Source organism: Thrips palmi, unplaced genomic scaffold, assembly GCF_012932325.1.
Source record: "Thrips palmi isolate BJ-2018 unplaced genomic scaffold, TpBJ-2018v1 HiC_scaffold_16, whole genome shotgun sequence".
Classification (NCBI taxonomy): Eukaryota; Metazoa; Arthropoda; class Insecta; order Thysanoptera; family Thripidae; genus Thrips; species Thrips palmi.
Genome location: NW_023144625.1, coordinates 16,668,796 through 16,678,731, shown reverse-complemented (window position 1 = coordinate 16,678,731; position 9,936 = coordinate 16,668,796). Strand labels below are relative to the sequence as shown.

The 9,936-nt window shown below is 61.4% G+C and overlaps 1 protein-coding gene across 1 annotated transcript; it reads right to left on the bottom strand.

Annotated features, from left to right (window-relative positions):
• Positions 1-1,241: 1,241 nt before the first annotated feature.
• Positions 1,242-8,126, bottom strand: LOC117643048 (solute carrier family 26 member 10-like). The gene is made up of 9 exons (XM_034381686.1): positions 7,809-8,126; positions 6,821-6,930; positions 6,514-6,712; positions 6,271-6,441; positions 4,733-4,933; positions 4,512-4,658; positions 4,183-4,428; positions 2,798-2,939; positions 1,242-1,249 (listed from the first exon to the last, which is right to left on the bottom strand). The coding sequence occupies exons 1-9, from the start codon at positions 8,124-8,126 to the stop codon at positions 1,242-1,244; spliced, it is 1,542 nt and encodes a 513-aa protein (XP_034237577.1).
• Between the last annotated feature and the right edge of the window lie 1,810 nt (positions 8,127-9,936).

Genomic DNA, 9,936 nt, shown 5'->3' with positions numbered 1-9,936 from the left:
GTCCACTCTCCCAACATGACTTCGTCCACGTTGACAGATTGGCGTCCTCGAATCCTGAATCGAACATGAGGGTGGTGTCGGCATGCTCTATGCGAACAGGGAATCCATCGTTACGCTCTGTTGGAGGGAAACAGTTCGAAATTGCTGTCACTGGCTTGTGTTCCGCTGTCGGCACGCGCCGGCCTCCGGGTTATGGGTCCTTATCACGGGCACGCAGGCACGCCACTGCCTCGCCACTGCCTCGCCACCCAGGCCGGCATCTCAATCGAGGAGGCCACTACGCCACTGCGTCGTCATGGCAACAGATGGCGAGCCCCTAATCGACACCTGCCGGGCCTGTCGGGCCTGACGGGCCCATCAACCACATTCCAGGCTCCAGGCCGGCCTGTCCATTGTGCCGCTGACTGCCCCCCGGCCGATAAGGCTGGAGTCCAACCGCGGCCCCCAGTTTACCGACCCCTAGTTATCGTCTTGCCGGCCGGCCAGCGCCTCGCGGGCCCCGGAGGCCGCATAGAGGCAGCGCGATTCCAACAGCAATTTCTTGTCCGGAATCTGCTAATAATGGCGTGCCTCGTCTCGAGATTTGGAAGAGATTGGCGAGTGAGGGGCGAACGCGGCCAGACCACAGGCAGGCGGGGGCTCCCCCGGGACGCCGTCCGAGACCTTCGGCCGGGCCTCGGCGGCGTGGCCGATGGCGTGGCCGGGATGGTGTGCAATATTTGCCCAACTCGCTGACCCCCACGAGCGCCAACTCCTCCACGCGGCCCCCGCAGGACACGCCGTGGCCGGGGGCTAAATTCGATACGGCCGGGCTGCCCCCTCGGCGGGGCCCTCGGCGGGGCCCTCGGCGGGGCCCTCGGCGGGGCCCTGGCCTCGGCCCTGGGAGTCTGGCAGCCCCAAAAGCCGCAGATTGCTCAACACACCATCAATTACTTGGCGGAGTGGGTTAGCGCGACGCTGATACATGGAAGTCTCTCCCCTGCGCGTTATTGGGGCCGCGGGGCCCCAGACCGGGCTCTTCTCCCACACCGCGAGTCATTTTCGGCGGGGTGAACGGCGTGCCAAAGTGCCAAGTGCGCGGCCCGTTGTTTCGTTTTACGGTTCTTTTGGTTGTTTTTCCCCGGCGCGCCATTCAAATCCAGACACCTCTCGGCGTGTACCGCCACTTGCCACTCCGGATGTCGCGGAGGGCGCGGTGCGGTGCGGCGCGCGGCCGTTTCAAACTTTGCCCGCCACGTTCATCAGTCATCTGTGGGAACAAAACTGACACGACCGAGCCCTTTATGAGCCCTATGCCGAACCGAGTGTCGGGCCCGACGGGCCTCGCGTCGGCCGGGACAGGCGCGGCCGTGTTCATAAATTCGTTTTGCGACTAAAGTTTGTCCTCGCGAGTCCTGGACAACATTTGTCACGGCAGATGTTCCGGTGGAGAGAAAAAAAGAAGGGGAACAGAAAGTGGGCGGCGCGTTTTTAGAACGAAAGGGAGGGAGAAATAATAGGGCCGCGCAGCCTTTCGCTTGCTTTCGCTGCTTTCGCGCTTCCTCCCGAAACGAGGGACGGGAACAGGGGTCAGCCGGACCCGACCCCCTATGCATCAGGGAAGTTACAAGTCCTTTCTCCAAGTTGGCTGACCGGCCTAAATCATGCGACACTCGCAGACATTACGCCCCGCCCCGCCAAGCCCCGCCATGCCCCGCCCCGGACGGCGGACTTGCTCCAGTTTGGCCACTTTTCCTCGCGGCCTTGCGAGGACCGGACGTGGCGCCGCCGCGGTCAGGCTGGAGTCAGAGATTCGAAGATTTTTTTTCGGGAGGGGAAAGGGTTACTCAGTTCGGTTTTATCCTGCAATGCTTGGAAATCGGTTGCAGAACTTTTCCGTACGATTTGTGTGTTATTAGGGCGTGCTCCTCCTGGCTGAGTGATTGGTTCTGCTGGTTTGGCCACGAAGCTGGCCTCCTTGGCGGCGCCTCCGCGCTTCGCTAGCCTGGCGGCGCCTCCGCGCTTCGCTAGCCTGGCAGCCCTGACAACCAAAGGGACAATGCGGCACCTCTTGGCCTCCTCCGGGAGCGTGGCTGCGGTGTCAACGATCCGACGAACACTCAAAAAGGAGACCTTGTGCCGGCGGTTGCAGCCGGGCGTTTGTTGCTGCCTGGTGGACTTGTTTGTGCTGCAGGGCAATGCTGCCGCGATGGGGTTGAAGGTCCCGAAGTCCCTGCAGGGCGTGGCCAGCGGGCCGCCACGGCCGCCATCAAGTTTTAGCAGCGCGCCGATATCCGTGCAGGTCAAAAGCCCCGTCAAGTCGAATCCCCCCGGCGGGCTGCAGCAGCACTGCGACCCAGCACACCCTGCCGAGGCCAAGCAGAGCGAGTTGGAGCCGGGCGGAGCCGAGCCACGTCGCAGAGAACGCCGCGACCGTCGCTTAAAATTTAATTGAGAAGCGGGAGCTCTCTCTTATTGCCGAGTACCGCTCCGCAAGGCGGCACAGAGTCGCTGTAAAAATGTCGAAACGGGCGAAAGAGGTAACTCAGCTCGCTTCCTGAAGCGGCGACCAGGGCACTGTGTTTTGAAAATGGACGTGGGAAGAAAACGAGCCTCGGAAAACCAGCGCTTTAATAAGCCACGCACTCGGCGTACACGACGGCGTCGTGCGTGGTGGGGAACACGAGCAGGGTGACGGCGTCCAGGGTGCCGCAGCAGCGGCGCAGGGCGGCGTGCACGCGCGTGTTGGCGCCCGCCACCAGCAGCGCCACGCCGCGCACCGCCAGGTCCTGGTGCACCGCGCGCAGCGCCGCCGCGCCCGAGGGGTCGATCCTGGTGACGGCGGCCACGTCCAGGACGACGTGCAGCGTCGTGCTGTCCGAGGCCGGCACCAGGCGCCGCACCGCCGCCTTCAGGTGGCCCTGCGACGCGAAGTTCAGGACTCCGCAAAACTGCAAAATCTGAAGGCAAAGCACAAGAAAGCTAGTAAGTTCATGTTGAAAACATTGATGATCTATTAAAACTGAATACCATCTTCGACAGTGGGCCTACTTTGGAGAGCCGCTGCGTCCAATGTAGCTGCGGTCAGAGGCCTCCCTCAACGCCCCAGTATTCTTAAGACCCTGCAAAAGTCTGCCCTGCCTCGGGAAGGCTTTGACCGCAGCTAGTTTGGGAGCAGTAGCCTCGCAAAAATGGTCATAAAGTGATTGAATCTCCGAAAGTAGCCATTTTTGCTTACTTTGGGTGGCTACTGCGTCCAATCTAGCTGCGGTCAAAGGCCTCCCTCAACGCCCCAGTATTCTTAAGACCCAGCAAAAGTCGGCCCTGCGTCGGGAATGCTTTGACCGCAGCTAGTTTGGGAGCAGTAGCCTCGCAAAAATGGTCATAAAGTGATTGAATCTCCGAAAGTAGCCATTTTTGCTTACTTTGGGTGGCCACTGCGTCCAATCTAGCTGCGGTCAAAGGCCTCCCTCAACGCCCCAGTATTCTTAAGACCCTAAAAGAGTCTACCCCTCTTGGGGAAGGCTTTGACCGCAGCTAGTTTGGGCGCAGTAGCTTCACAAAGTTGGTCAAAAAGTGATTGAATATCAAAAGTATGATAGTTATTATGTCGGATTGTGCTGATTATTTCACTGATCGCCTACTAGACGTACACTGATTGTCTCGAGTTGTTTTTGGCCACGCCGCCGCCCTAGAGGCCAAGGCAGACAAAGCGCCGCTGAGGGGCGGCTGCAAGATGGTACCATCATTACTGCTAGTAGTTTTATTCGCGTTTTTTTCGAGTCTTTTCGCTGTTGTTTTACATGTCGCTGCACAGCGGCTCAGCGCGCTGCAATCTGCGGCGCTGCAGCGCTGGGTTTACATTACCCAAGTTTTACTGCGGCAGGGACGACTCGCCCACATGACTGCTTGCCAAAGGGAGACGCGAGCGCGCCCGAGCGGAGCGGAACGAGCCCACGTATTTATTGCGCGCGGCAAAGCGAGCGCGCCGGGCGCGGCGAGCGAACCGAGCACGGGACAGTCGGCAACAAAGGCACTGGCCGGGTAGCTTGCTGTAGCTTGCTGTGCAGTGTGTTTCGCGGCTCCACTTATCATTCGGCACCGCCTGCTCCCAATTTATCGGCTACCGATACGCCGGACCTTTATTACAGTGTCGGAGGTGTCATCGGCCGCGCTCCGCCTGAGTCATGGCCTACACTGTACCTGCACGCCCTTGAGGGCCACGGTGTTGGCGTAGCGCCGCGTGTCCACGTAGATGTCGGTGCCGGGCAGCGGCTGCAGCGTGCACGTGTACGGCGTGGCGCTCTGCAGCAGCAGGATGACGACGGAGCTGGCCCCGCCGGCCGCCAGCGCCATGTCCAGGTCCACGAGCACGGCCACCAGGAACGTGAGCAGCCACAGGGCGCCGTCCACGCGGGACAGCCGCCAGAACTTGACCACGTCGCCCCACTGGGGGCAGAGGCAGGGCGTTAGGGCTGGGCGATGGCGGGGCGTGGAGGGGCGTGCGGGGCGTGCGGGGCGTTCCGGCTCACCTGCACCAGCATGGGCTTGAGGGCGACCAGGATGATGCTGGCCAGCACGCAGCGCGGCATGGGCTCGAAGAAGGGCCCGGCCCACAGCAGCACGACGAGCAGCCCCGCGCAGGACACGATGGACGCGAGCTGCGTCCGGCCGCCGACCTTGCCAATTTGAAAGAAACGCTTTAGGAGACGAGCCAGCGGCGGCGCGCGGCCACGACGGGCTGGGGCCGCACCGAGAGCTGCAGCGAGGACCGCGACGGGCTGGCCGTCACGGGGATGCAGGAGAAGAGCGAGCCGAAGAGCGAAGCCGCGCCCAGGGCCGCCAGCTCCTGGTTGGCGTCCACCTCGTAGCGCTCGCGGGACGCGAAGAGCAACGCCAGCGACATGGCGATCACGTAGGCCACCACGGCCACCGTCAGCGCGTCCAGCGCCACCTGGAAGCAGACACCGTCCCACAGTGGGCCAGAGGACCGATGGAGACAGGCCCGGAGACAGGCTCTAGAGTCGCTAAATGGTACTTGAACCGAACAATGTGACCCCACCAAACGATTGATCTCCGAACGAGGAATCCATCGGTGGGGTCTCACGGTCGGTTCCAGTCATGATTAGCGATTCTGGCGCTCAAAACTCGTCTAGAATTTTGTCCGCCTCCACCGGTCTTCTGCGCGTCAGCCCGCCGGGCCGTGAGGCCGTCGGCTATTGTGCCGCCAGCCGATCGGCGCTCGCTGGCGAGACGGCACCGGCCAAAGAGGGGATTGGAAATTGAGTTGCCAGTAGTTCGTCCTTTGAACCGCGAAATTAGCAACTCAGGTAGAGCCGGGTGGGCTGGCTGGCTGGCAGCCCCTCCCCGGGGGCGCCCGGTCACCTCTTTGACGCCCTTTGCAATAATAAGTTGCGCGTCTTGGAGCCGCGGCGAGCCTCGGATCCGGATCGGCAACATCATGGCAGGCGACCCGTTCGGGCCCTTTCGGGCCTTTTGTACTCGCGGCTGGCAGTGCCCTGGCAGTGCCCTGGCAGTGCCCAGGTGCCCACTCGGCCGTCGTCCCGCGGGACGGTCCCTTTGGCGGCCCCAGGGCCTTGGCGTTGCCTTGGCGGCCCCAGGACCGCGCCGGAAACACTTGAAAGGCCAGGAAGACGGACGGACGGGCAGGAAGGAGGGGAAGGGAAAGAAGAGAGAAAGTCGCGTGCCGCCGAATCTAATGAATCGAAGGACTCGTGTTGCTGGAGCTCATTACTTACGCAGCCTGTTCGGCGCGGCCGGGAGATGAGGTGCGAAGAGCGACATTTTGTTTGCTAATATCACCGCGCGGCGCGGCGAGCGAAAGGAAACGAAAAGGTCGTTTTCCGCTATGCATAATAGTATCAGCACGGGAGTCACACTGGAAGGAGGGGAAAATGTTTCGCCTCGGTGTCGCTGTCAGCAGGGGGTGAAGTTTGCCAAACGAGAAATATGATGCGTCACTTTTTTTTTGGATTACGTCTTTTTTGTGAGTGTCGGGATGAGACGGGCAGAAAGAGAGAGAGAGAGAGAGAGAGAGAGAGAGAGGAGAGAGAGAGAGAGAGAGAGAGAGAGAGAAGACTTTGGCGCAATATGGCAGGCGATTTTCAAAGGGGGCGACGCCCGGTGGCCAGGGCCAGCCACGCCAGGGCCAGGCTGAGGGGCTGGGAGTTGTCCCGCGGCTCCGGATTGGCCAGAGCCCGGACGGGGTGGTCCTGGTGGCCCCGGTGGCCCCGGTGGCCGGGTCGTTGAATGTTTGATGCGCTTACTCACCAGAGGCAGGAGTTCCAGGGGCGGCAGCTTCGGCACCTGTATGCCGGTGGGGATGGGGCCGATGGACCGCAGGCCGGCGAACAAGTCGGTGTGCGCGCCCACCAGACTGGCCGCCACCACCACCACCAGCTCGATGGGGATCGGCAGGGAGCAGCGCTTCGACGCCCAGGGCTGCGTTCGGCAAAGTTTCAGGGTTATAATACGTTGGCACCGCCGCGGCTTGGTCTCCGCGCTGCCTTTTACCTTGATGACTTCGTTGTTGACGGCCAGCACGGCCAGGGCCACCGCGGACACGGCCAGCGCGCTGAGGTTGGTGCGCGGCACGGCCAGGGCCAGGTCGTAGTACGCGAGGGGCACGTTGAAGGCGCCGCGGCGTCGCGGCAGCTTGACGCCCAGGACGTCCTTGAGCTGCGAGGTGAAGGCGTGGAACGCGGCACCCGCACTACGGTGCTAACACGCCATGTCATTGGAGCGCTTTGCCGGTGGCTTGGCAGTCAAGTGAAAGAGACACGTGGACACGGCCTGGTTTTGTTCGAAAAATGGGACCTACCTGAACCCAGAGACGAGCGGGTCCGAGAGGAGGTTCGACAGAGCGCCGAGCCTGAAGAAGGACATGACGAGCATGTAGCAGCCCACCATGAAGGAGACAGCGGAGGCAACCTGCAAATCACGTTGTTTCAAAAATGACCAAGTTTTGGAGTTGCATTTTTGACTAAATGTTCGTGATACCTGTTATTTGCCTTGAGTTTCGCCTACAGACATGAAGTGAGCTTCACCTCAAGATGCCTTAGCTCGGCGTGGTCGGCGACCGCGGACCCGGTCATGAGGCACACGACGGCGAAGGTGCCGACCGAGATGTGCTCAAGGTGACCAGCAGCCGTACAGCCGGTGTTGTATGGAAGGCCATGTGGATCCACGTGATGCCGAGCACGTCCGACCGAGGGTTCGATAGGCGCCAGCCCGAAGTGCGCGCGGCTGTGGAACAGTGAGAGACACAGCAAGGCCACCTCAAACGTTGGACGTCTTTTTTACTTGTTGTGTTTTGGATCCTGCCTGCGGTCTAGTCAACAGTGCGCCTAGGCCTGAGGCTCGCCCGAACCCTTGTCGGCGGCGATGCGGCAACTGACTTGAGCTGCCGCTCGAGATTTCTGGGTCCCGAGCATTCGAGCAATGGTAATGGCGTGTCTATGAACCCGGCGACTGCCGTTGCCACTTGGTGCTGACAACTGAGCCACGGGCGCCAATGGCACCGCTGCTGGTCTGGTCTCCGGGTGTCTCAGTGCGTGCCTCCCCGGAACGGCATTGGCGTCGAAGCCCAAGTGATTACTACCGATCGCTCGGGAATCATCATCCCAAATTGATCAGTTTCTGTCCGGAGGCGGTGCCGGCGGACTGTACCCGGAAGGAGCGACACGAGTACAGCCCGCCTCGAAAAGGAAGCGGAAATCTCGAAGGATTTGCCTCAGCAGGGCTGAGACATGACTGCGGCGCCCTGTGAATACTGCAGAGGCCTACCCGCCCCGGCCCCCCAGGCCCACCTGCGGCACGTGCATGACGGCGACCGTGGCCCCCGCCACCAGGTCCCCGGGGAGGTCCCCCCGCCAGTCGTACGCCGACAGCCAGCCCAGGGCCGGCACTCTGGCCAGGACGGCTCTCTTGGCGGCAGCGGCGCTCCACCTCCTGCCGCCTCCCTCCTTGGGCTGCTTGCCGTAGCCGAAGGTGCGGTTGATGTCCTCCTGCTGGAACACGGGCCGCTGCACCCGCAGCTCGAGGCGCGACGCCAGCGCAGGCAGGCCGGGCGGCCCCGGCGGCCCCACGCCCGCGACGGGCACGCTGTTGGCCTCGAAGGCTACCATGGCGGCATGGCGCGCGGCGGGGCACTGACACACTGCCACCGCTCTGGCGGCGTGCTGGCGGCGTGCTGGCGGTGCCACTGCGACACGTGGAGCCGCGGCCTGATAAGGTGCTTTCGGGATGCTGCGCGCGCTATGCGACGGCTCGTCTTGATAAAGAAGCGGCAGCGTTGACGGGGACAAGCTCGCTCAAAAAAAATTTCTATTATTTCTCTCTTGTACCTCTCATTTCCTAGAATTTCTACGAGTTTATTGGGTTCCCTGAATGAATCTCGCTACAATAGGCCTACACCTGCGTTCGCCCGCGCATATGACTTAAAACAAACACATCGAGATTGAATAATAAAAATGATAAAAAATGGAATGGTTTCGCTTTTCCGTGCTAATTGGCCGCACTGGTGTCGGTCCGACCTCGCCGCCCCTCTCACCTCGCCGCCTGCGCCGCCCCTGGGGCGCCGTGGCCGCCGTGGGCCAATCAAAAGCCCGCAGTCATTATTCGTTCCGCTTCAATTAGGGTCACCTCCAATGAAGAGGAGAGTTGGTGTGTGTGTGTGTGTGTGTGTGTGTGTGTGTGTGTGTGTGTGTGTGTGTGTGTGTGTGTGTGTGGACCAAAAGTGAGTTTGTTCGCCGGCCCCTCGCCCTTCGATTTCGTTTCCTTTGCTATGACTTCTGGTTTCGTTTCACCGGTACTCCTGCTGCTCCTCCTACTGCTGCTCCCTCTGCTCCTGCTGCTGCTGCCGCCACCTTTATTTGTTCCGGCGGGAAAGAATAAAAAATAAATAAAGGGGATTATGGCCGGCTCACTGAGGTGTTCGGTGTTTCTCGTTTTTTTGGGGGTGAGAACGGCGAAAACAACTAAGGCCACCCTGTCGGTGGGGCTGACCCGGTGTGAGAGCAAATTATCGACGAGTGTGGCACACTGTGCGCGCGCGCCGCCGCCGCGTGGCACGAGGCATGCAGATTTATTCAACAGGTAAAATTGCAATGGTCAATTGTTCCCGGCGATGTGGCTTCATTCACACGCGCGCCCTGGACCGCCTTTTTGCCGCGCGCTGCACCGCCGGGAGTCGAACCTGGGACCGGGCCGGCTGAGCTATGTTAATATAATCGTGCTGCAATCTGGGCAGTGGCGTGCATACTGATTGGCGCGGCCCGGCGTGGCTCCCATTACCCTGGTAATTAAGTGTCGCCGGGACGTGCGCCACCAGCCACTCGTTCTCCTCGAGGCCGAAGTGGGAGGTTCTCCAGCAGGAGGTTCTCCAGCAGCTTCTCAAGCGGCTGGCTATTGCTCGATTATCTAGGTATGCTGGTTCGCACTTCTCCCCTGCCACATGGTGGTGATCGGACCTGCGGTGGTTTCAACTCCAGGACTTCCAGTGTGACGGCTGATTATTCCTCGGCACCGCCCTGTCCAGCCCGGTCGAGCGAGGCAGGCTAGCCAGGCCGGCGGGAAGGGGCAGTCTATTAGACCGGCCTCCGCCCGCTCCGCCGATACGATATGTCGATGGCTATCTGATGGGGAAAGGGGAGCGGCAGGCTATCGGGTCTCCGTAACCAAGTCGCCTGTTGTTGCGCTGCACGCACACACACCCATACACACACACACACACACCCATACACACACACACACACGAGGCGGTTTCGTACCTCCACCACCGCCGTGACGCACTCCGTGTCCCGAATTGGCGCCCCCCCCCCTTACACACACACACGCACGCCTCCGACGGGCTCTGGCGCTAAACAGAAAATCTGGGCGACGCGATGAAAAGTCTGTAGTCCGGGCACGTTGTCGGCGCGCAAGGCGCGTCGGGGG

What these genes read in the sequence shown, in the direction of transcription:
- LOC117643048 (XM_034381686.1), bottom strand. Translation starts at nt 8,126, where the DNA reads ATGGTAGCCTTCGAGGCCAACAGCGTGCCCGTCGCGGGCGTGGGGCCG. An exon ending in CCCTGGAACTCCTGCCTCTG is followed by an intron (nt 4,934 to 6,270) that starts GTGAGTAAGCGC and finishes GTCTGCTTCCAG; the next exon opens with GTGGCGCTGGACGCGCTGAC. An exon ending in TGGCCCTCAAGGGCGTGCAG is followed by an intron (nt 2,940 to 4,182) that starts GTACAGTGTAGG and finishes CTTTGCCTTCAG; the next exon opens with ATTTTGCAGTTTTGCGGAGT.